This window comes from Cricetulus griseus, chromosome 5, assembly GCF_003668045.3.
Source record: "Cricetulus griseus strain 17A/GY chromosome 5, alternate assembly CriGri-PICRH-1.0, whole genome shotgun sequence".
Taxonomy (NCBI): Eukaryota; Metazoa; Chordata; class Mammalia; order Rodentia; family Cricetidae; genus Cricetulus; species Cricetulus griseus.
In genome coordinates this window covers 33,420,851-33,447,892 of record NC_048598.1, presented here as the reverse complement: position 1 = coordinate 33,447,892, position 27,042 = coordinate 33,420,851, and the positions used below count along the sequence as shown (strand labels likewise).

At 42.2% G+C, this 27,042-nt stretch overlaps 1 protein-coding gene across 2 annotated transcripts in view; it reads left to right on the top strand.

Moving 5' to 3' along the window:
* Astn1 (astrotactin 1) overlaps positions 1-27,042 on the top strand; it is a 310,253-nt gene that overhangs the window by 129,398 nt on the left and 153,813 nt on the right. Inside the window, exons 3-7 of one of the 2 annotated variants that reach the window (XM_027417274.2) lie at positions 15,099-15,492; positions 17,331-17,477; positions 18,528-18,635; positions 22,814-22,963; positions 23,935-24,102. In XM_027417274.2, the coding sequence (XP_027273075.1) occupies positions 15,099-15,492; positions 17,331-17,477; positions 18,528-18,635; positions 22,814-22,963; positions 23,935-24,102 (967 nt within the window). Of the gene's footprint in view, positions 1-15,098; positions 15,493-17,330; positions 17,478-18,527; positions 18,636-22,813; positions 22,964-23,934; positions 24,127-27,042 lie in introns of both variants that reach the window. The other variant, XM_035445652.1, reaches the window with a different exon arrangement.

Sequence of the window (27,042 nt, the reverse complement as noted above, 5' to 3'; positions counted from 1 at the left end):
GCAAGAGACCACAAAGGACTTTGATAAAGAACACACAGTCATATGAGAAAGGCTGAGCTAGTCTGACCAAATAGCTGAAATTCAGAGAAATTGGATTGCTGAATGGGAGCTGCTGACCAGCCCGTGACTCCCTCGGTGCTAAGAGATCTTCAGAGGAATAATTTGATTCCTGCCTCTTCCTTTCGGGTGCTTATGGCTCCCTTTCCTCACTACATTCAGGGGACCAGAACCTTAAGACTGTTCCTCACACCATAAGTGGGTCCCATGAGGCCATATCTCCTCCATATTGTAAATATAATGCATCTCATATGTAAACAAGCATATTGTCATCATCATAATTGAGTATGTGATTAATTTGCTTTATATAATAGCTACGTACACACATTCTAGTTGATACAGAAAAAGTGACTAAAAGATTTTCAGAGGGAGAACTATAGTTCTGAATTTCAGGAGGCATTGTATAAGTCCTGTGTGATATGTATTAAAGAGACTCCCAGCCGGCCGGTGATGGCGCTCGCCTTTAATCCCAGCTCTCAGGAGGCAGAGGCAGGCGGATCTCTGTGAGTTATAGAGAAAGACCAGCCTGGTCTACAGGAGCTAGTTCCAGGACAGCCTCCAAAGCCACAGAGAAACCCTGTCTCGAATAAACCAAAGAGGGACATCGAGAGATAGAGAGAGAGAGAGAGAGAGAGAGAGAGAGAGAGAGAGAGAGAGAGAGAGAGACTCCCCCAGACTCTGAAAGTCTGGAGAGTTTGTTGCTCAGCCTTTGGGAGAAAAAAAAGTAGCTGTTTCTTGTCCTCAGTGGCTGTTTTCACACTTCTGCAGTTTGCAGCCATGGTGTCATGATACCTGCTATATGCCCATCAATTGTTATGATATGGGAAGTGCATTTGAAGCTAACAATAAGTAAAGTGCTGAAATTTGTGGCTGGCTTCCTTTTCCCTGTTAAAGCAGAGTTGGGGTTATAAATGACATATAATAAGGTAGTTTCCACTCAACTCACATTCTGTTGTGCTTTTTTTGACTGGGAAAGAGAAAATATAGTGTTATAGCTGGTACGGAGTGCATGGAACTTTCATTGTGGCTGTGAGGTCTACCTAGTTTGTGACTCTCATCTGTCACAGTATGGTGGGAGAGAAAACTGCTGTTTCTGATAGCATTTGGTCTACTGCAAGCCAGATTTACTCCCTCTAACTCGAGAATGGAACTAACAAGAATGTTTCTGTCCTTTCTCCAGTCACTTTAGAAACAGAAACACCAGTGTAAGTAATTTTACAGAAATAAATACCCATGGTGTACAGATTTGAAAAATGAGAATTAGAGCTTTAGTTTCTAAAAAATTGTCCTCTTTTTTTTTTCTTATAACACTATCCCTTTTACAAAACAGGTGATACAGGCTGCCATGGATAATTAGATGCTAAATAGATGTTAAAAATTTTTGATGACAAATTTCTTTGACCTCTCTGGTGATGAGACTATTCATACAGAGCCCCATGAACTGGGGCAGGAACAGTAAGATCTGAATACAACTCAATTAATTTTATCAGGAAAAAATTGTGTCCACTTAGCTGAGCCCTCAGCCATCTCACAACTGCTTGCTAATGGCACCAAAATGCATGTGCCAGAGTGAGTTTGGGGAAAGATAAGATATCAAGCTTTCTGAAAACACAGTCCTCTTCCTGAACTGAACTGTGAATCCATGCACCTGCTATTTGAACATCTTATAAGTGAGAAAACTCCCACTCTACTCTAGATGGCTGCTTCCCAAGAGGAACTGTAGGCAAGTTGATGACCCAATGAGCCAGGCCAAGGGTCAGCCAGTTACTAGACACAAAGACAGGTGCCCAGATGAGATGATACATGGCATGAGAGTAATGCCACTTGTGTTTTCTCAGCCTTACTGAGCCAGTGGGGATCAGTTAACCTAACAGTTGCACTCACTGGGGGGTGTGGTGCTGCTCTGTGCTGGATACTATTCTAAAACGAGGGTTCTAGAAGATTTTGAAATGTGTTTCTTGCATGCCAGTCGATCAGCACTATGATGTGAGGAACCCCAAATTATGGATTCAGGATTCATTAATTAATACCAGCAAATACTTCAGGAATTGGAAAATAATGTTTCAGGGAGGAGAAGGACTTATACTTGGCCTTAAAAGAGTGGGAGAGGCACAGGCAAAAAGGAGGCAAGGGTTTGGGTCCATAATTATGTTAGGAAAGGTCAGGTCAGGGAAGGAGCAAAACATCAGAGATGGACACAGATAATGACCCCAGACACCATTATCCCCTCTCCCCTCTCTCTTTCCCTTTCTCTGTCTCTCTCTTTCTCACCCTCTGTCTCTCTCTCTCTCTCTCTCTCTCTCTCTCTCTCTCTCTCTGTCAAATATACATACATACATACATACACACACACACACACACACACACACACACACAAGAACATAATGTGTTAAGAATAAAAAAAGGGAATAAGCCACAACTGTTTTTTCTTTTAAGTAGAAAGCTGAAGCTTCACGAACACTGTGATCTAAATTAAAATTAATTCATAATGCTCTTGCACATTGGCTGGGAATGGTGAGCCCAGGGTCGCCTGCCCCAGACACAGAATTAGACATTGGCGTGGCAGATGAGGTTGGTCTCATCAGTTGCCTTGGAAGCAAGAGTCTCTGCTGTTCTTTCTATCATGTGATCATCTCTGGCTGGATCAAGCTGACCCACGGATTTGCTCTGCATGATTGAGTCACTGATCAGTAAATTAAAATCTGACAAACAATAGCACAGTTGAGCCTTTTGTTGCCTCCCACGAGGGAGAGGGGGAAAGAGCCAGGGCTCAGCTTCAAGCTTCCCTTTGCCTTGGCCCATCTTTAGTTGGTAAGCATCAGGCTTGTGCCCAAGGTCCTGATGTATGTAGCAGGCATCTGGCTGGGAACAAAGTTAGCCTCAGTCAGCTGGGGAAGAAAAGAAGCTTCTGTGACCGGCTCTTTGCCTTACTCTGTCACCATCCCGCCCCATCCTAAAAATCCAAGTACAAGAGAGGAAGCCTGAAAACCAAAAATTGACTGCATATGGCCGGGGTAGGTGGGTCCCCAGGGAAGGAGGAGGCAGGGCAGGGCAGTGGGGATTTAGCTTTTGTTTTTATTTTTTCACATTCATGATGAGAAGGATTTGAAGACTTGGTTAATGACTTTGCCAGAAAAAATATGTAATTAGCTGAGAAAAATATGCTGCTGATGCTGGAACTGGTAGTTTAACAAAGCCTGCCCTAATGAGGATGTCAGGCTCTCACTCAGATTGCCTTTACAAACCAGGCCTCTTCTCCAGAGTTTGTGCTTGATTAGCTCCAGAGGAAAACTGAACACAACACATTCTTTAAAGAGAGAAGTAAGAACCATGCCAGTTAGTGTGTGGCCCTGGAGAGGCAGATTTTCCTGTCAACCTTACCTCTTGCCTCCTCCTCTCATGCTCGGGGCCTTTGGCAAGGAGCTAAGGTTTGGAAGGGATCTTGGCACAGAATTCTCTGATCCAGCTTGGGTATCAGCATCTCCCCTAAACCCCAAATTCCCTCCCTCCTACCTATTGTGCATCTTTCTTGGAGGCCAGGTCTAAGCCACAGCTGGGTCATTAAAAGGATGTGACAGAAAGTATCCCTTGTTTTCAGAAGGGCTTGGATTACAACTGGGGGCTTGTGATTAAAATTTTGAGTGTTCTAGATCAAATACCTCCCCAGATGAAGGTACCTCAAGACCAGCAGTTAATGGTTTGTGTTGGGAGTAAGCATTGTTATCCTTTGGATCTGTGTTGGTTAGTTTTTATCGTCAAGTTGACACAACCCATAGTTACCCAGGAAGAAGGAATTTCCATTGAGGAATTTGCCCAGATCAGATTGGTCTGAACCAAGTCTGTGAAAAGTCATTGTGATTGCTGATTAAAATAGAAAAGTCTAGACAACTTTTGAAGAAACTATTTCTCAAGAAGATGGTCCTGGGCTGTATACACAAAACTAACTAGGCTCAAACCAGAGAACAAGCCAGTAAGTAGTGTTTCTCTATGGTTGCTGCTTCAGTTCTCACCTGAGCTCTTGACCTGATTTTTCTCCATGATGGACTGTGATCTGAAGTGCTCACCAAATAATCCCTCTCCTCTACCAAGGTGTTTTCAGTCATGGTCATGATGTCTACCATAGCAAATGAAAGTAAACTAGAACAGGGTCCTAAGGCAAAATGTGACATCGAGGATTTTGCTTTTTTCCTCTGGGTCTCTATCTTTTGGTCAGAAATTCAGGGTTTGTGGGCAAGGGTGGTATCTGATAATAATGTAATTCCTAGTTTCCATCCATCTCTCCTGTGCGATAATGCTATACCACTGTGTATCGCTTCAAATAGGTCTCTAATTGCAAAATAAGAATTTACAGACAACAAAAGAGACTCAAGTCTGTGTGCATGTATATTATGTTCTCAACGAAGTAGAAGAGCCTTTCTATCCTTAGATTTTAAAGAGAGTTTCTCTCTCTCTCTCTCTCTCTCTCTCTCTCTCTCTCTCTCTCTGTGTGTGTGTGTGTGTGTGTGTGTGTGTATGTGTGTGTTTATGTATGGATATGAGCATGGATGTATATAGCATGGATACTGAAATCATAAGACAACTTTGGGTTTTGATCCTAAAGTGCTTCTATCTAGTGTTTAAAACAGCAAGTCCCATTGGCCTGGAACTTCTCTGTGGCACCAGGATAGCTGGCTTATGGGTTTCTTGAGATTTACCATCAGGCATGTGAGTTCCAGGGATCCAACTATCTTCTCTAGAAATCTTGCCATAGCTGGGATTATAAACATTACCTCCTCCATCAACTTTCTGGGGTAGGTTCTGGGCATCTGAATTCAAGTCCTATTGCTTGGGAAGCAAGCACTTTTCTGACTGAGCTATCTCCCCAGCCCGCTGATCACACTTTCAAAACATTTGTCCCAGAACTCTTGTTACCAATCTCCTCCCTCTATGTAAAGTGATCACCTTTGGCACAATTGAATTATTACCCTAAGTTATGTATTTATTCAACCCAATGATCAAGCTTCACCAAAGGATATGGTGACATTTTGTGCAGGAAATATTGATAATACCATGTATTGACACATAGAGATCCTTGCTTGCATAACCCCAAAGATTAGATGTCTAGGAAAGATACTCAAAGGCTTAATTTATAGAGGATAAAGAAAGAGTTGGATGACTAGGACCCTGACTATTGTGATAACCCTTTCCTCTTCTACAAGGTCTTGTAGCTATATTGCTAAGGTCACTGATTAGGTATTGATTTGACTTTTTATCTCTAAATACACTTGTAGAAATTATTTAACTTTTTAAATCTTCTGTTGCCTCATTTGAAAATAAAAGCAACAATTTCTACTTATATTTATTGGTAATATTCAATGAAGTAATGAGTGTTTTAGGCATTGTGTCTGGCACATGGTAAGAATTTAACAAATACTATGGTTACCATTAACTTCCCTTCTCCATCATACCAATAGTATGGGAAGAAGACAGTATGTTCCTCTAATCACAAAACAAGACAAAAGCTCTAAGAAGAATGAAATATACTCAATAGAGTTCTGATGAAAAGATGAGAAGTGTAAGAAAGGGTTTGTCCTTGAGATTGGCATGAAATAAACCATCAGTTATTTTGACTCATCACTCTTCTACACCCCTGTAGAATCTTTAATGGGGGAAGAATAGGAGCAAGGAGACCTGAACACCTGTGCTATGTCCTGGCACAACAGACCTCATAGCATCTATGAGAATCAAGTTGTACCTTACATGTGAGTCATGAAAATGACCAAGGCTCTACCCCATCAGAAAGGCCTGTCACCTAGTCTAGCCACTCTGAAAAGTATAGCATTGAAGGACCCATCTGATTTTTTGTCTTGGAACAAAGCAGATCTTTGAAGCTATAACTGGTTTATATAGTGACACTAAAGATTATAGACCAAGTTCACAGAAATCTTAACTTCTATTCTCAGCTATGACACCACAGGCTGTTTTCTTCTGAAGTCAGTGAGATCCCCAGGTATGCTTTGCATATGGTCTGCCTCAATGACTGGGTTTTAAAGCTACTGATTATTTTTTTCTCAGTCCCAGCTGTTGCCCACAGAGCCATCAACTCTAAGACTTCCTTCCCTCCCCTTGGACTGAGCTTCCTCACTTTTGAAGAAATAGAAGAAAAATCTCAAATAATACATTTGATTAAAATGAAAGAAGGATTCTAATGGTCATTACCAAAAAAATATCCCCTGCTTCTTCTGTTACTTGTTCAATAATTCCTTTAATGTTCAGCCCTAATGGAGCAGATTATTATCATGATTTTATTTAATCAAGATCACCTAACTGCATGAAAACAAGGAGGAAAGGAGAAAGGAGTGTAGCCAAAAATAGGCATTGGGCATTAGCCAGCTGGAGATGTTTATTTATTGGCTTCATGCTTGGCTAGTGAAGTTTGGACGGGCTGGTGCTCATAGCCCAGGGAGAAAGCCTGTCTCACGCTGTTCTGCCCATGGGTTGCTGAGACAGCGACCTGGAGCGTTTTTGCTTCTATGTGGACCCCTTAATCTCCCAGATTGGCTGTCATGCATAATACACACATTTATGCACGGGTGTGCACACACAGTCACACAAATGGGTTCTATGCAAATCTGTCCTTTTAATACCTGACACTGATTAGGGTTGCATCCACAATGGCTGCCTCAATTGCATCATCTCTCATAAAACTGTTGTGTTTAAATCCAGAGGGATGTAAGGACATAAGCTCTGCCTGATATCCTCACTGTACTTCTAGAGATCTAGGCCTGTCATTGGAATGAGGGAATCCACTGAGGTGGCCTTGAACCAAAAAACACAGCCATGGCAAACTACTGCTCTGCCATCCTATTCCACTCAGCACCACTTTCCTTACACGTTCTCATTAAGGCCAAGGCAGGTAACTGAATCTATTAAGGATCAGAGAGCAGTTTAATAAGAAATGCATCCCCCTGTGTTGCAGTGCAAGAGCTTAAATCGGGGTTATGAATCAAGAAAACTCTCAAGAACCAAAAAAGCATCTCTAAAAAAGATTCAAAGGAGGATACCCCTAAATAGCCTAGGCTGACTCCAGCACACTAGCCTGCAGCCACTGTCCCTGTTGGCTCCAGGATCTCATTAGATGAAACTTCTGAGTTTCTCTTATACAGGAGTTAAAGACGAACATTCCAGATTCAAGAGGAAAAACAGTGATCAAAGCAAACTATCTTGAAACTTTTAGACGTAGGAAAAGCAAAATGAAGGAAGTAAGTATAAAACTATCATTCTAAGTTGCCTTAGAGGAAACACTGTTCATACTCTTACTGGATCAGAGGGCCCTTACAGATCACTCTGCCTACCTAGAAGGCTCTTCATGTCACAGTTGGTGTTTTGTTTATGGGAGGTTGCTGTTCTCTGTCTTGACCAGGCAAATAACATTTTAATGAGGCAGGATGAATCTTCAGAACATTCCATTTCTTCCCTAAACACTGGCTACTTGGGACTAGAAGTGTGAGAAAGGGAATCTGGAGATCTCAAGGAAGCCCACAACAGCAGAGGCATACTTCATTGACAGACTAGCCAGGTATGGTGAGGCTTTGTCCTTCCAGTGAGCTGTACAAATTCATGTCAGAAGACTCAGAGCACTTATTGAGGCCTCTTAATTAATATGGTGGCCCGTGGCAACTAGAAAGCATTTCCAGAAGATTAAAAGCTCCAGAAAGGCCCCGAGAGAAGGTGATGCTCCTAATAACTTATAAATTGAACTTGCTACTTAATATGTTTAAAGCGTTTGTCTTGTCTTCCACTTGGGAAGGAAATAGGCAAGGGATAATGGATTTCTATTCACCAAACACCACAGGAGAGAAAATCTGTCAGAGAAGATAACCAAGGCATTTTCTTTCTAGTTTGGGTGGCTTCCTCTGAGAGTAAAGAGATTCTCAAGGTCAAGAATCTGTTACCACAGTCTTAATGACATTATTTGACTTAGAAGATCTGACTTACCTTTGGGAAGGGAGATATCTGTTTGTCAGCGCTAAATAAAGTTGATGGTTGCTTCTGAACCAAATCCATTATGTCTTTGGTCTGTGGTTTTTGCTTAATGGTCAGGAAAACATGACCATGGTCTTTCTACCCTGACCCTCCCAACTTGTCATTATTTCCAGTTTGGCTTGGGTCGTGATTACAATCATCAACAAGTGATAACAAGAACTGCCACGCTACTTTCAGTTACTCTATGCTGTAGGTTCAATGAGGCCATGAAGTTTGCAGAATGTTGCACAGTAGGGCAGAATTGTTAATTTATTGGGAACTATATTAATTTATTTTCTCATTGCTCTGATCAAATATCTGACAAGAAGCAACTAAAGAAAAGAAGGCTTAATTTTGGTTAGATTTAAAGGGGTATAGTCTCCATTGGTAGAGAAGCCATGGCAGCAGAGGCTTGAAGCAAGTGGTCACATTGTACCTGTAAACAGGAAGCAGGGAATATGTATGTGGGGTGGGGTGTGGAGAGTGAGAGTGGGGGATGGGGAGGGTGGGGGTGGATATCAATGTTAGTACTTAGCTTGCATCTCCAGACCATGGGGTGGTGCCATTCACATTCAGGTTTAGTCTTCCTTTCCCAGTTAAACCTTTCTGGAAACACCCTCATAGACACACTCAGGTGTGTTCCCATGGTGATTCTAAATCCAGTCAAATTAACAAATTAGTTTCATCATCACAGAGACCTTCATGCTAGTAATTTAGGACAGTTTTGTAGTTGACTTACAAATCAAAAAATCAGAAAGGAATTGAAGCCATCTATCTATCTATTTATCTATCTATCCATCTATCATCTATCTAATCTATCTACCTATCTATATATCTGTCTGTCTATATCTATCTATCATTTATTTTTATAAATCTATCACTATAATTTGTCCATCTATGATTTATTTGTCTCTCATCTATTACATCTAGTCATCATCTATCTGTCTATCTGTCTATGATCTGTGCCATTCATTCTTTATCCCAGGAAGTCTGGTTCTGGGTTCAAATGTGACTAGATGCCCCATGGTTTAGCCAAGTTTTCTCCTCTTTGTCTGGTTCCTAGCAAAGTCAAAGGCAGATATGAGTTATTGTTGTCATATAAAAGCCTTGGTCCTGATCTTCAGGCATTGTTAAGGAGAATCAAGAGACTAAATGCGCCTATTTAATTCTTAATTTTTGCACCACTCTCTAATTCCTTTAGGGGTGTGATGGGAATTCTGTGTGTCCAGCTGCCTTGAGGGATAATTAATGATGTCTCAGATTCACTCTACTGTTACTCCTCCACCGAGCTTTGAAATGCTAGCTGATTGATTGGCCACAGTCTCTTGACAGATGGTCACTCGAAACAAAATCTCAGCTTTTCCACTTTTCTGCCAATGGTTCACACAGCCCAGGTGATGCCCTAAAACTTCTGTGACATTTAATAGATCCAGACACCTTTGTTCTATGATTTATTGATCCTGTGACACTGGTCAGGGAAAGGCTTACTCAGAGCCTCATTTACTGTGCAATATATCTTTACCTATTATTGTTCCTTTCATCCTAAAAAGCACCAGCTGTATTTAGTACCAACAATCAGCCTCACTTTCTTTTATGCTTGCCTTTATTTTTGTTAGCTTGATTTTTTTGTTCCCTAACTAAAATGTAAACTCTATTAGATTAGGAGCCCTACCTGTAGTATTTCTTTAACAGTAATAACAGAAACCACTAGAAACACACATCCCCAAAGCAGGTCTGGCAAACATTCATTGAATAGCGTAATAACAAATAAATGACTCACATAAGTCCTTGGCTTGTATGAATTTAGCTTATAGGCACATAGATGTCTATAATGCAATGTACTCAAAGTTGATGAGCCCTGTCTTCCTCCCCTATTTCTCTCTCTCTCTCTCTCCCTCTCTCTCTCTCTCCCCTCTCTCCTTTCTCTACTGGTTCCTTTATTCTACAAGTAGTTATTGACTTTCTGCTTTATGCCAGGTACTAAAATTCACTTTGGAGCTATAAGAAATATATCAGACACAACCACAACTTTCATTAAGTCTATACTCTTTTAGAAGAGATGGAAAAGCCAACCAAAGGCAAAAGTACTTGTGGTTAGTGTGAAAAGGTCTATGGGAAGAGCATTGAGGCTTGAGAGGGGTCCGTGGAAACCAAGATGCTGAACTGACTTTGAATAGTCAACTAAGGTGGGAGGCATAACCCAAGACTTAGGATGAGTACACAGGGGTTCTTGCAGCTAAAGCAGAGCATTAGGACTAACTCAAAAAGGAGAGCTGACTAAAATTTTTCTGACCCTGGGTAATTCCCATCAATGTTATAGAAAACACTATTACATAAAATTTATAAAATATACAAATTATCTGACAAACTTCAGGTTTCTCTCTCAGGTGAGTACCATAAATGTCAATTTCATAATAAATTAAGGTTGTTTTCATTTGTTTGATCTCTATTAAAGCCACTAGAAATGATTTATTGATTTTTTAAAAAATGTGTTTTAAATGCCACTGTTTTGTGAATAGATGTGGAGCCCTCATTTAGTTCCAGTACAATTGTATTTATAAAATGTTAACTGTTTTGAGAAAAATCAATAAAATAGTCAGAAAATATATGCAAAGATAATAAAGAGCAAAATAATGCCATACCATGAAGTCAGTTGTTACTTATTTTTAATGGTCAAAGTCTGCAACTTATTGCTCATCATCTGAATACCGATGTACCTTAAGGTTTTGTTTTGAGTTTCAATGCCATAAAACCTGAAGCTAATGCAAATATACAACAGAGGGATGGAGTTTAGAAACACAAAGCTAGCCAAGGCTTGCCACTAACTCATGTACTTTCCCTGAAACCATGTTGGACAGTGTATTCTTGCCCAGACTGCAGGTAGAAGTCTATCTGGACTCAGATGCCAGAGGGCATTTGTTCCTCACAATAAACTCTCATTTGCAGGAAGAGAATGACATTCATCTTGCCTTTCTTCCTCATTTGGTTAGCAGGAAGTCCCCAGATACCCTTGACCTAAGGTTTGGGTCATTTTCATATTCCACCTCTTTTAGAGCCTTTGAAAGAAACAACCTAAAACATCTGTGACCCTCAGGTATAAACTTTCCTATGAAGGTAGGGGAGCTAAAAAAAAAAAATAATGGATATTCTGATGAACTGTGCTTGTATGAAAACATAATTGTAACTGAATGTGCCAATGGACTTCCAAGTTCTCATTGTAGGACAGCTTATTTAGCTTTCTAGACATACACCTTACTCTAATATAACAATGTTATGTTATGAAGTGGCTTTACACTTCTACTTTGTAGCTGATTGAATAGGGCATGTAAGTACCTCAGGAGAAGTTATACACAGAGAGATTATTATTATTATCACAAAATCTTATTGTTAGGTTATATTACATAAATTTGCATAACATTACATCTTGGATATTATTGTTTACATAATGCTCCACAATGAATTAGTAAGTCCCAGCCAAGTGTTGTGATTTTTGTTACCAACTTTGCTTATGGGACCAAAGAAAGCATAGAAGAACTTGAAGGCCGAGCATTCTCTCCCTTATGCCTGGGGCAAATTGCCCCTGATGGCTGGAACTCATTACTGCTAACTGGTTACTAGAGAGTTGGGGTCATCAGGAGTCACTGCCTCTCAGCAGAGGAAACATTCCAGTGAAGCAGGACTAAAGACACTAAAAACAGGTTGAGACCAAATAAAACCTTGTTTTCTAGCATTTTATATGTTATATGTTTTAGAGAAACAAACATAAGACATCTTTGGTTGAACGTCTGGGACTCTAGTATATGATAAGTTAATTGTGCACAAACCTAACAAATGGCCTCATGAGAAGAGGAGTGAGAAGATCCAGAGTCACCCCGATAGCTCTACAAATGTTTTGGCTTCTCTAGATGAAGGGGTCAAACCTAGAGATTTTCAGTGGGTCACTAAGCTAAAAGACAACATGTATTTTTTTTGTTAAAATTCAGCTGAATTTGAGTATCTAATAGCATCTACTGGCATGTAGTGTTACGTGCTATGAATAATTTATTTACACATGGAGAAAAGAAAATGTGAGAGAGCTGTGGGTTTGTTGTTTATTTGTTTTTCTACCAACTAATCATAGATCTGGGTTCTTAGCAGTTGCTAAGAAATAGTCCTTTGTGACAATGCTCCTCCAAACTCTGGTCAGCTAGATGTGGACTTTGGCTAGTTTCTTTCTTTCTATTTGGGAAGTGAGAATGGATCTAGGTACAGGTATCCGTATGTTCCCATTTTGTCCTTTCAATTTGTGAGGAGTCAGAGAGAGTTTAAGTGTCTATGGGCAAAGCTCATCATGGTGACTGAAACCTGGTAGTGCTTTATAAGCTCTGGGGCTGCAGTCTGGGAAGATGGGCTCAATAGAGATAGCTCAGTAGATAAAGTGCCTGTTACACAAGCATATGGACCCAAGTTCATCCCCAGCGTCCACATAATGTTCAGGTACTATGTATGGTTCTTTATGGTGAGATTCTGTAACCCAACCCAGCACAGGGCAGGGCAGAGAAAGGGGGATACTGGAGGTTAGCTGACCAGACTGTCTAGCAGAAACAGGAGCTTCAGGTCCAGTGACAGATCCTATATCAAAAATAAGGTGACTACTAGTAAAGAAACTAGTCACCCAACATTGACTTTTGGCCTCTGCAAATGCATACCCACTGTGCATATGCCCTGTGCCCCCACACAAAGAACATCAACTCTGGATTAGTAATGGGGCTCCATCCCAGTCTTTCTAACCATACATTGTGTGACCTTGAATAAATTATTTGATCTCAGTGCCTCATTTTTTCAAACAACAGTGGCAAAGTCTGCCTCTTAGAGTTAAAACTGTAGAGTATTTTGAACAACTGTCTGATACATAGCAAACACCCATTAATGAACAGCTGCTATTGTTTTATTATTGTGTGATATGGGCAATGAATCTATGGGCTGGATTTTACTGTAACCCTGTTGTGACCATCTGTATGCATAATTAGTAAGGAAGGGTGGAGGGGCTCCTAAGGAACCCCGTGTGAGCGAGAAAGATGGTGTTTAAACCATTCCTCGGGGATTGATGTTTATGTCGCTCTTACGGCTCTTTAGGGAATAAAATTACCTCTGGCTTTCAGTGGCCTAATTCAATGTCTGACAACTTCTCTCGGTCGGGAAGTTATTCCTTCTGTGTGGCTTAATTACCTATTGTTACAGCTTCAGTTTGGGGTGAGAGAAAGGATAGCCCATCTGACTGTGCCATGAAGATGATTGACGGCTCCAGTGAATGCTACTGGGTCATACACAGATGCTTACTGTCAGTGGATTATTTTAGGGCTTGGTTCTATACAGTTGAGTGCAGTGTCCTCTAGCCAGGGTTCTGTTCTACTTGTATGAGAGCCCTTAGAATGGACTACAGAGAGGAGGAAGCAGTTAGGAGGAACTGGAATATTTGCTTCTGTGCTTCTACCCTGTGCAACCAGAGCATGTTTAGTCTCTCCGTATTTGCATGAGATTTTGCACAGAATACATCCTCAAGATAAAATAAGAGCAATTTGAAAAGCAGAAAGTGATGTCCCCAGCAATCCTCATGGCTTGATCTGTAACTTAGCAGCTGACTCTACTGTGCACTTCTCTTCTTCCTCATGTGGCCTGTTTGGACATGTTCGTGTGTATGTGTGTGTGTGTTTGTATCCATATATGAGTGCGGATGATGGGAGATGGAGGATGGCCAGGAAGAGTTACTGGGAGACTGCATTCATACACCCAGAACAGAATCATTGTGAAACTGGAAAAAAGGGAACGTCTAATTTGTTTGGGGAAATATTATATTCTTGAGCCATCTTCACATGGGTAGGCCCTGGGGGAAATGATAGGGACTTTTTAGCTCTATTACATAAAGTAGGTTGGCAGTGACTGGGGCCAAGGCCAGGAAGAGAAGCCTTTGACCTAATCAAAAATAGATCTGAAGGGATATCAACCTAAAGAAAGGGGTGAGCTTGACTGGGTACCAGAAGGTTTATACCAGTGGAGTGCTATGAAGAAAGAGCCTGGGAAGCCCCCTTTTCCTCTCCAAAGCCCAGCTTGGGCTTGTCACCATGACAAGCTTGCTCAGCCTCACTGAGCACTGCATCTTATCATCTCCAGTAGACAGCTAGTGCTGTCCTGACTTGTAAGGCCTGGCCTCTGAGGTGGTGGCCTTGGGATTTTTGAAGGTTCATCGGGAAACTCCTTCACTAGCTTGACTCCAGGATATGGTGTCAGCTCTTTCCTCCATGGAAGCAAAATGAAACTGTGTTCCTACCACCGGAGTCACATGCAAAACAGCAGATTTCTTCCCACAGTTGGTGCTCAACTCTAATGATGTAAATGTGTTGATGGTTTTTCCTGTGGGTCCAGTTATTCTGGTGGAGACAGTTAAGGTCACTCTGGGCAAAGTCTTGGTGGTGTATGATGTATTGTGCTACACACTTTACATCATTACTTAGCCTAATTCTTTGCAACCACCACAAACAGTTTAGTGGTAACTTCTTCATTGTACAGACAAGAAATCTGAGTCTTTGAGTTGATAGAACTAATTGATTCATGGATTCAGTGTTAGGGTCCATCTAAGACTGATTGTTTTGATATGAGATGGAACCCAATGCTACCCCATGCTGGCCACTAAAAAGACAGCCCCAAATCAGCTCTATGTGTAGCACATCTACCTTAAAAAAACAAACCATTTTCCCCACTTCTGCACCTGAAACCCCCAATCTCAATCTTCCCCAGCCTCTATCTCAAATATTTGCTAAGCCGGAAGCAATAGATTCCTTGAAATTATGCACTAACCACACAGTTTCATTTTTCTCCCTTGTTAAACACTGATGTCAGCAGAGTGCCCCTTGGTTGCTGAGTGATGCTTACTCTAAGTGCTCAGTACTTAGAGTACCTGAATTAATGAATGAGTGATGAATGGAGTTAGCAGATGGAGCAATGACCCTGTAGAGTGCTTACCTTTCTTTGTGCAAATACCTGATGTCCTGTCTTTCCAGGGTGGCATGATTGCTCTGCTGCTATCCATCTTGTGCCTGGTGATGATCCTGTACACTCGAAGGCGCTGGTGCAAACGTCGTCGGGTCCCCCAGCCCCAGAAGAGTGCCAGTGCAGAGGCAGCCAATGAGATTCACTACATTCCGTCTGTGCTGATTGGTGGCCATGGGCGAGAAAGCTTGCGTAATGCCCGTGTGCAGGGCCACAACTCCAGTGGCACCCTGAGCATCCGGGAGACACCCATCCTGGATGGCTATGAGTATGACATCACAGACCTGCGTCACCACCTGCAGAGGGAGTGCATGAATGGAGGGGAGGACTTTGCCAGTCAGGTCACACGCACCTTGGACTCCCTACAAGGCTGCAATGAGAAGTCTGGGATGGACCTCACACCAGGTAAGAATGGGAGAAGGGATGGGCCCATTTAGTCCTTGCTCAGATAGCCAATGAGTAGGTAGGAGTAGGTGGCCAACAGCTAATTCATAGCAAAACATACTAATGCCTGTCCTCAGGTGGGCAAAAATAACCTGTTCTGTGGACCCCACCCCAGCTGAGAAGCTATTAGCCATTAATGGCTTATGGGAGAAGAAAAACCAGTTTTCTTCATGAGTGTGAACCCTGGTAGGTTGCCTGTGCTCCAGTGGACAGTCCTATACCCACCTACATACAGGCAAGCACCAACTGGACTTAGTGGGATATAAAAAACTCTATTAAAAGTACTTTAAATTACGATGGCATTACGTGTTGGGGAGAATACAGGAGAACTAAGAATGGGACACGAGGGGTGGGTTTGATCAAAATACATTGTGTTAATTTATGAAATTCTCAGATTAATAATAAAAACTCCAGCCTTTTTCTTAGATAGCTGTACTGGTTTTCTAATCCACAAAATAAGAAACATATTATTAGTATTAGTTGGGTTCATTTCCACCCAGCACTGGAAGCAGAAAGACACCTTTATGTGTAGTAAAAGTGTATACTGAGAAACCCCTTAGGAAGTGAGGTAGTGGCAGGGGAAACCAACCTGACTTGACTTCTTTGTATATCACATATTTGCACAGGTATCTTAATTCTTTAGTGACATGGGGGGTCCTCAGCTACCCATTTTTTTGGTTTGGTTGGAGTTTTTGGTTGGTTTTGCTTTTCTCTCTGCCTCCTTAGGTGTGGGCCTGAGTTCCCCAATTACATTATCTGGACCCTGCTTCTGTGGTCTCTACACAGGATGTGTTTTTTTTTTTTTTAAAGAAAATGGAAGAATGCAATCAAAGCATCAGATCTTAGATACTAGAACTATCAATGGAGACAGTGGATAGAAGAGCCATGGCCCTAATCCAACAGAACAAGATCAGGGTCAAAGACATGCAGAGAGGGAGGAACTGTTCTTTTATGGTAGCCCACCTCGCTCTCTTTCAAACTTCTATGAATAAGTACATCTTGAAAGGAAGTGCCTCAACAGTGGTCCTTCAAGGCACTGTCCAGCACCTTCTTCTTTGAGGAAGACACATCTGATACTGCATACTGCTAAAGATGCACAGACTTTGGAAGAAGCTGCAAAGGTTAAAATCACATAGCAGGAAATGGAAATTCTATTTATCTAGAAGATGACCTTTATCAATAATCATTTCCTAGTACGATTTAAAGTCTGAGAACTCCAGTGTTTGAGAACTTTGAAGTCTGAGAATAAGAAGGAGGATTCTTCAACATGTATCATATTCCCCACAGGGCTGGACATAGTAGCAAGGTCATGAAATAGACATAGTGTACTTGGGGAGGGGGGTTCAAACCCAAACTCCTATAGAGAACAGACAGCTCACACAAATCCATATAGTAGCTCGAGTTCAATCAACAGGCAATGGTGAAGACTGTGACGAAAAAGAGGCCACCTTCCGTCTGAAGACACATAGATTCTATTTCTGCTAAAACCCTGTGTTGGCCAGAAGGAAAAACCCCACATTCTGCATTTAGCCAAAGGCTGGTAGGCAGTGACATTATCAATACAGAATTAGCTAAATTGGATTTTCAATTGTAATCCTCTTACTTCACTCCTCCTGCAACATTGTAGCCCCTAGAAAGCAGAGAGGAGCTTCTTAGCATCCACCAAACTCTCACTTTACATGCTCCTCATTTCAATGCCCTGGACCACTCTATTCAGCCCATGAAGATTTTCTCACTCTCCTTCATATTTTGCCTATTCTCTGACTTTTTTTTCTTTGTCTTGACTTTTCCTTATACAGGAAGTGATAATGCCAAGCTGTCCCTGATGAACAAGTATAAAGATAACATCATAGCCACGAGCCCCGTGGACTCCAACCACCAGCAAGCCACTCTGTTGTCCCACACATCCAGTAGCCAGAGAAAGAGGATCAACAACAAAGCAAGAGGTAGCCATGCTTGGTTCTAAGTCTCAAAGATGGGTTCCAGCATGTGGGTAGTGGCAGGGTCATTAAATCAGCTATACATACTGTCACACATAGCTACAGTGGGAGGCCAGATAAAAGCTATTTGCCCCAAAATGTAAGAGTGGAAACCTTTTGATTAAGTACCTTCATGAATGCAAATAGTTCCTAGGATCTGATTGAACAAGTGTGCAAAGATGTGTGCAAATGGCTGTTTGTCACATTCAAGCAAGCTAAAAATTGGAAATGGTTTAGATGCCCACCAACAGGGAATTGGTTAACTATCTGGCACATCTGCCTAATGTCCAGTGACTTAGCATGAAGTCATTTAAAACGATCGTATAGATCTTTATTTGTTAATATGGAAAGTTGCCTGCCCGTCTATTCAATTGGGAAAATGAGGTTATAATGAAGGCATGGCACAATTCCATTTTAAAGGGAGATTAAAAACCCTTTACCTGTTTCAGTATCAGAAAAGGACAGAGGGTACATACATCAAATGACCAAAGAATATGCCTATGCTTTAGAGGGCTTGAAGGACATGTCCCCTACACATATGACTTATTACTTATTCTTTATATATATATACATATATATACATGTATATATGCATATATATAAATATATAGAATAATATATAATCAATAAATAAATAATCAATAAATAAAAACTCAGAAGTTTAATGTCTTTCCTGCTTTGACATAATTCTATTCTCCTATTAACCTGAATGGAACATTTCCCTTTCTTTCTTCTCCACTCCTGACCTCTGAAAGTCCTTTCTGACAAGCAGATGCCAGATGAGTCTCTCATCGTGGAGCCATGTTGTGTGTGGAGATTGGGGTGTTATCAATTGCTCTCATAAATGTTTGCTTCCCCAACAAACCTAGATATCGAGAAGCCCTAGCCCCTCAGCTACCTCTTCCCACATTGTCTATCAACCACTTTTATTTTTATTGATTTTCCAATTAGACCTCAGCCTACGATTCTGCATCATGAAAAGTGAAAATGTCTACTCTGGTTCTCTATTCATTTCAGCTGGTTCGGCCTTCTTGAACCCTGAAGGGGACTCTGGCACGGAGGCAGAAAATGACCCACAACTGACCTTTTACACTGACCCCTCTCGGAGCCGGAGGCGCAGTCGAGGTAGGATTGATGGGAAGGAGTGTGATACAGGTGGGGAAGGCAGGGGCCACAGAGGGCTCTGTGCACGGGAGCCAACTTCACCAGGAAGAATGCTTGGATCGCAGCTGATGCTTTCTCCCAGGAAGAAAGAAGAGTCTAGAGTTCGGTGAGAGCGAGAATCATCTCTCCCAGATAATGGCACTCTCAAACAAGTTTCCAAGTTGTTTGAAAGGCTGTTTCTTGGTCAGAAGACTCTCAATTCCTTCTGGAAGACTCAGCAGTTATATTTTGCTATTCGGACAAATGAAGTGGATGAAGCATGTTTAGTGAATAATATGTGTATTCGTCATCAATTCAGCTTCATTGGCCTTGGGATTGAGCTAGGCTGGGATAGGCAGGCATAACAGGTGAGGAATTACCTAGGAGTTGACAATACATAGTTTTCTTCAGCCTTTAAGTCTTTACTCAGTAGAATTTTGAGACCTAAGCCTCCAGACTCCTCTTTTCTCCGGGCTCAGTTTAAGAAACTAATTTGGTCTTTGCATCGACACAGCTGTGCTTCCGTGTAGCCTCTGATGTACTGCTGCAGGCTCATCTTTAGTGACTTCAGATATGAACCCTGGTGCTCTAGGCACCACTGTCCACGACTTTCCTGGCATTGATTGTCATTAACTCTGAGGGAGCTCTGCAGCCAAACACAAGCTTCAGCATCAACTCATTGTGTGGTGTTGCATGAGGACATAGTTCCTCTGAGCATCAGTTCTTGCACATATTGAATGACTTACTAATAACACATACACACGGCTTCTGTGAGGATTACATCCTTTATTTGTTTTGGCAATGGATAAAGTATATGAAATCACCATTGCTGCTCTCAGATCTTTCCAATTATAGCCTACAGTGTTTACAGAACCCCATCTTGGAATATGTTGAACTCCTTGAGATAGTGTGGAGGGCATATGAATGGCATCGACTGTGCCCACTTTGTGTGGACAGAACTCAGTACCATTTCTGACGAATACCTAACCAGTAGCTTTCAGAACATACACATGTTGGCTGAGTCCTACCTCTATTCAAATTCTCTTTACACAGAATTCATTCTTCCCAGAAACTGCAAGGCAGAAGCATTTTCACTCTGTATTCCAGTGTCTGTAGGCTTCCCAGTCTGTATCATTTAAATTTTTCTTGCTATTGTGTTTTTTTTTTTTTTTTTTCTGAAGAGCCATTGGGGCTCTTCATTGTCTAACTGTAAATGTTTCGTTTTTCCTAAAGTGAGAATGTGGATGACAGCATCCCCCTCTCCTTTGAGCCTCAAAACATTTTATAGAACAGATATACAATCTAGGTTGTATCAAAGTAGGTTGTATCTTGCTTTAATAAAGTCTTATTTGAGAAAACCCTTGGTAATGAGTTAGTTGCTTTACAGCATAAAATGATTTGTTTCTTTAAATTCTAAGCCCCTGTAATGCATCACCTGTCTACTGCTATTAACTAAACTGTAAGTGGCTCAGGGGTGGAGCATTCCTAATTATTTTTTCAAAGTGCCTACAAAAGGATTTTGCCTATAATATATGTGTGTAAGTGTCTGCTTAATTGGACTGGATACATCAATCAGACCAGTAAAAACATCTTATAACCTACTTCCTATGGGTCAGCCTCTATGATAGGTAGTGGAAACATGAAAACATGACACAATGATAAGGCTTCATCTAATAATATAAATAAATAAAATGAGTACTCAGAAGCGATAACACTTAATTCTACATGGCAGCAATAGGAGGCAATAAAGAAGAATTAGAACTGAAATATAGGCAATGCATAGAATGTCTTGAAAAAGAAGTCTTGGTTAGGAACATTTCAGTAGAAGAATGTAGTACATAAAAGGCTCTGAGGACACAAAGAAATGTGGTTGTCAAGGAAGTGAGGGAGATGGCAGCTCTAGCCAGGATATAAACATAAACATGTAAGGGAAGGTGGGGGCTGGGGAGGGGAAGCAGAGAATAAGCTAACCACCAAAGCAAAAACCTGCCATGCTATTGCAATTGCACTTGCTTCTGTAAATAAATAGGAAACCATTGGAAAATTTGAAGGCAGGCAGGGATGCTAGATTGTGGGTTGATGATGCACACAGAGGCAAGGGACAAAAATATCGGTTTCAACTTATTGCAATCACAGGAGAACAGTGGCAAGTGCCTGCAAACAGTGATGACATTGTGTGATAAGAGCTGTAACAGCAGGGTGCACTGAGGGCTAGAGGAACAAGGATGAGTGAGAATCTGTTCTTGAAGGTTTCAGGGAAGTGTTTTCAGGAAGCTATTGTTTGAGCTGAGTCTTGAAGAGTAGGTGTGGACTGGGATGACAAGGTGACAAAGTGGCCTTCTGTGAAGGAGGAGATAATATGTGCAAAGTCACTGGCATGGAAGAGATGGTCTAGTGAGAAAGCTGAAAAATAGTTTACAACAGTGAAGTCTAGGGTGCATTTTTGTGGGTTGTATTGGGAAGAAAGCTAAAGGGTCAGCAGAATCCAGGAAGATGTGACACAGTTGTGATTGTAAAGGCCTTGGATCTGCTGTGTTATCTCAGTTGTGCTATGTGGAGGTCTCCTCTTGAGGCAGTATAGATGCTAGCTAAGAGCCAGGGAGTGAGTCTGTGAGTACAACAGAGGTACTACCAGAATCCTAATGTAAGACTAGAGAATGAAGGTGAAATTTTAAAGAAAATGAAAAAACAACCACAATTAAAGGCGTTGGTGGTAAGAAAGAAAGTGTGTCCTGTAAGCAAGCTGGGAGAGAGCTACACATAATGGAGTTGTTTGAATTGAGAAACTGACCAATGGCAGAGCCATATCCTGATCAATGGAACTAGGACAGGAAGCTGGGTTTTGAGAAAAGTGATAGGTGTAGTTGGGGTATGTGGGATTTTAGAGCCAGCAGGTGTTCTGCTGGTGGGTCTGCTACCTAGGCTGGGCTGGGAGGATCTTTAAGTGTGAGGAAATGGATATCCATGCCTTAAAGATGCCAGTGAGAATAGTACCTCACCAACTTATAAACGCCAGAGGCTATTTGCAGCCTCTGTATCTCATCCTCCTAACAGCCCTCCCCACAGTCCCTCAAGAGACCCCACACACTGACATGTGGGTGGTCATGGCCCCCAAACTCATCCCAGTGTTTCCTGAGAGCAGCAGTTCCCAAAGCTCTGTCCTTTGTAGAGGCTTGGCTCTGACTACACTCTGCAGCCTCTTGTGATAGCTGCTTCATGATGCCTCAATTGTTATTCAGTGATGTGAGCCATGTGGAACTCTGAGCACAGACACCTGACACATAATGACCATTACACAAGTGTGAGCTGTCACAATTAGGACCATCTCTTTGAGACTTATTTCCCTCTTTGGCAAAGTAGATAGTCACTCTGCAGGTTCACAGGTGTGTGTTATGAACAGACAAGTATGTAAAAGGAAATAATGTACAGAGATGCTTTGCAGTTTCCTCCCATAATTGGACTTACATTACTATTAATAAGAAGTATTAGCATAAATAAGAAAATTCCAGAAGAACTATACATTCCATTGCCTTGCTTTCTCACCCTCCCACCTGTATCCCACCCCCAAGTAAAAGATCCCTCTGCTTATCACCACTTCATCCAAAAGCAAGATAAAATTCAGCCCCTCAAATGAGCACAACAAGTTCTTCCTTTACCGTTCCTTCCAGTGTTGTCTGAACTGAGGGGAGGATTCTGGTGTAACAGCATCATTTGCTCACCCATTGAACAGGTACAAGCTCTTCTAGTGAGGGACGCTCCTCCTGGAAGTCTGGGTTTACCTTGTGTGAGCATGGCCTCTGTGAACAGCCATGGGACTGTATTGCAGAATCAAACAATTTTGCTTCTAAGAGTTTGGAACTCAGTTAGGGAAGGAGAGGAGAAATGACTTCTTGTGACCCTGACCCAGTCAAATCGCAGAGAATCTTCACTCATCTAACCACTACTGACCTGGAGGGCCACCGGCTGGCCAAATCCACTTCCACTTCAGCAGGCATTGTCCCCAGTGAAGCTTCCTGAGGTCACATAGCAGAGATGTCTTCTTATTGCTGTGGGTTAGGTTAGGTTTGTCAGGCACCTCCCTTGTTTGCCAGTAGAAGGCCAAGTTGGACAGTCAGTGCCTGGATGTTTACCACCATGTCTTGTTTTTGTCTTGCTTTCAGTGGGCTCTCCCCGAAGTCCTGTGAATAAGACCACCTTGACCTTGATCAGCGTCACCAGCTGTGTGATTGGCCTGGTGTGCTCCTCTCATGTCAGCTGCCCTCTTGTTGTCAAAATCACCCTACATGTCCCTGAGCACCTGATTGCTGATGGTGAGCTCATTCTGCCAAGAAGGCAACTGCTTCTTCAGTAATAGGCAGTTGTTAGGCTGGGCAAGAAACAGAAACAACAAGGGTCACTCTCGTGGTGAGGGGGGATATGCCCCAAAAAGAAAGAGGGAGTTTACAGTTAGATGGTTCACAGATGACCTAAGAAATGGGGCTAATAACAAACTGAATGGGTCATCTCCATTTCTCTGGGACCGTTCTCTTTCTATAAATAGAGAAATGCAAAGCACGCTGACTACAGCGGGGTAGACATCACAGCCCTTTAGTATTTGAGGAAGGAAAAACTAAACGGGGCAGTAGAGGTGTTTAAGGATCAGCCATGCTTTGGCTTGCTTTGCCCAGGTGAGAGATTACCAACTGCATTAACTTGCTAATAGACCTAGACCTCAAAAGCAACAATTTACCTTCATATAGGAGAACCCCAATATAATGAGGGAGTACCATAGTTTCCAAGAGTCCCTGAATCATTTAAGCCCACAGCACCTAATTTGACTTGTTAACGTCTGTTCTCTGGGTTGCTGCAAGGCTGGAAACAGGTGGGGAATGTTCACAGCATTAGAGGACCTGCTATTTCATGGCAAGTAAAGACAGTCAATGGGTTCCTGTTACCTGGCCCAGTGCCAAGGCCTTGTGGCTAGGTCTGATGGAGCCATGCCATGGTCGCCCCAGAGCCACTCTGCCCTTCTATCCCCTTGGGAACACTGCAGCAATATGGGATGAGGCATGGCAGTAGGCGATGATATAGCTGAAAGGTTTAATGTCCTTGGCTCCACAGCAGTCATTGTGATGGCAGAACCGCCATCTGCCAATCCCTCTTGCTAGTACTAATAGTAGGCTAGGACTGGCGAGTGTAATGATCCTGGATTAGGATGTGCTCTGTCTCTGGTGGCTTGTGCCCATGATTTGCGTGTGCATGTGTGCATCCACTGACATGTTTCTTCTATGTCCCCCTGTAGGAAGCCGCTTCATCCTCTTGGAGGGGAGCCAGCTGGATGCCAGTGACTGGTTGAACCCTGCCCAAGTGATTCTCTTCTCTCAGCAGAACTCCAGTGGGCCCTGGGCCATGGACCTCTGTGCCCGACGGCTCCTGGACCCTTGTGAACACCAATGTGACCCCGAAACTGGTAGGCGGGAGCACCGGGAAGCGGGTAACTGTCAGAGAGAGCATGCCTTTTGCAATCACTCCCTTGAAATTCAAACCATTTCTCCCAACTCCACTGTCCCCTTTCCACTTCACGCATAGACCACCCTTGGATATCACCATGTGGTTGAGCCACTGGGCATACAAAACATGCAATAGTCTGACAGGAGCCTGGACATGATCTTGCATTGCAACCTTCCTCCAGAAAGGCCCATCTTATCATTGTCTGGCTACTAGGGCTAGCCATTTTATACTTGGAAAATTAATTCATGTTTACCATAAAATATATTATAGAGGAAAATGATGATTATCTGTATTTCTGTCTCCTAGACAAATCGCTTTAAGACTTTTCATGCCCTTTCTCTCCATCACTAGTCTATGCATGTTTTCCTTTAAAAAGATTTCCTGGAAGCATAGGAAGTCTAGTTGAGTTTTCCTGAATTTGTTTCTTTAATACTCTATCATAAGAATTTTCCATAATCATAATCCTCAGTAACATTCTCATGTTCATTTGTAGCTGCATTCGACATCTGTATCATAGCTCAATTAAACAGTCGCCACTTTGAATTCAGACGGCTCTAAATTGTTTATTTTTTAAATACTATTAGAACAAACCTCTCCACAAAGAAATGCAGGGCCCTTGGGAGTTTATTTTTCTTACAATGAATCTCAGAGATGGATCACTACACAAAGGCTGCAAACATATTTAATTGTGTTACTCTATCCAGCAAGACAAGGGTACTTCTGAGTAGGGCCCAGATTCAGGCGCTGTGAAGTGCCTTACCCTGGAGCACTGCATGCTCAGGAGTCTCTGTGACAGATAGATGAACACTTTTGTGGCAGGAAAGGTGTTTACTCTTCTTGTTAACATGGCAGAATATCTACGAGAAACAACTTAGAGGATGAGGATCTATGTTAGCTCATGGTTGAAGGAAACAGTCCGCAGAGACAGGGAAGGCATGGTATATGGGGTTTTACCTGTGTGGTGGGAAGTGGTGGCAGGCTTATTACATCTTTATGGACCACGAACCAGAGGGCTCTAGCTGGAAGTGGACCTAACACAGAATCTTTAAACCTTACATCTACTCCTATTGCCTTACACCTGCCAGCTAATCCTCATGTCCAAAAGTTTCCACAGCCTTCCAGTGCCACCAGCTGGGGACCAAGTATTCAAACACATAGACAAAGTCTCACAACAAGCCATAAGAATTTCATATATAGTAGCCTCTACAAAAGGGCCATTTTCAGGAGCTAGAATATCACAGGTGAAATCTTTCTGGAGAAGTAGTGTAATACTATAGAATAAAGGAAAGAGTCCGTGAGCCAAATCCTCAAGATTTTTGTCTATCTTGTGTAACTCCAGAGAGAGAGAAAGGCAGGGTGTTCAGCATGTTTGTTCCACAGATGTGGCCTAAGATACCCAACGTGCATTTTGTGGTAATCCATTACTAAATCTCTTCGAGAAAGTAGCAGGTAACTGTGACATCTAAAGTTCATGTGCTTAGGTTTGAAACTTATTTTTACGTGGGCCCTTGACAGAGATTCTAGGTCCCCATATGGAGGAGAAAGTACAACACTTTCAACATCTGATGTCTAAGACGGTGCTTACTTGCCGTCCCTCCTACGCTGTCAGGCAAACACCAAACCAAACAGATGGGCTGTGCACCATGCCCAAAAGCTAGTGTGCTTGGAAGAAATTAAAAAGAGCTCATCTCAGAGGTGGGAACTCTCTATGTAGCAGAACTGGTCTCTGGTACCCTTGTTCTCCAGCTGGTCAGGATTAGGAGGATTTGGGACAATCTTAGCTGTTAAACTCACTTCTGAGAGCAACAAGATCTCCAGAGGATCTCACATGCTTCTTCTTGGCTTTGAACGAAAAAGAAGGGCCTACAATTACACATTGAAAGGAGGGGACTGGGTATTCTGCACTTGGGAGGGTTAGGCAAGAATTGCCTTCTTACTTTAACTGATGTTTGATTATCTGGACCTGATTGGTCTGATGGCTACCTATAAGGAGAGTTTGTCTTTATGAAATCAGAGAAGAAATAAGGTTGTCAAAGGTAACATGATATGTCTAGGTATGCCCAATCCAACATATTTGTCACTCAACTGTTTAGAAGGAAACCTGTATTGAGCATTCTTGTTGGGTGTGCCGGGAAGCTGGTTGTCTGCACAGAAGTCTTCCTGTCTACTCTTCAGCCCCTTCCAGATGTCTAATATCTAATCCTCCCTACAAAATGGGAAACCCCTCTCCTGTAAATGGTTTCCTGGTATTTGTAATAACTAATAAATTTGCAACTGTAAAGTCATAGGGATACTAAAAATAAGAACCCAAGTTCTGCAACAGAACTAAGGTAGAACATCTTCATTTGGTGTAGCAACTGAGAAATGATGCTGTGGAGCCTTTCATTTTCATTAATGCTGGGATTGGACCCCTCCGCCTGTGCTGCTTCTCTCTGCACATGGGATGATGTGGTCATCCCACACGCTCATCACTAAGAAACTTTATCGCCTCCCACACTCCACCCTAGAGCCTTTCTCCAAAGAACTGAGTGTGGGAATTGGCTTCAAGTCAAGTCGACGTTATTTTTTGCAATCCTCCAGCTAGCTCCCTTGGAAATGTCAGAGTGTTGGGACATGTGCTTTCCCAGCCGAGCTGAGGGGTCTGCCCATATGGATTCATGGGGCTGTGCAAACGCACTTGTGTATTTTTTTCACGCAGACACACGTACCCATAAACACACAAGCACACAAACACAGATGCTCATGCACTGGGAAGGAGCAGCCTTTGGTGCCTGGAGCTCTCCTTAGGCAGCCTTCCTAAAGTGTCCCAAAGCTAAGGGTGTATTTACACATTGTCTGCACAGTACTCACAATACCAGGTGTGTGAGAGAGAAACATGCACTCACTCCGCCAGATGTCC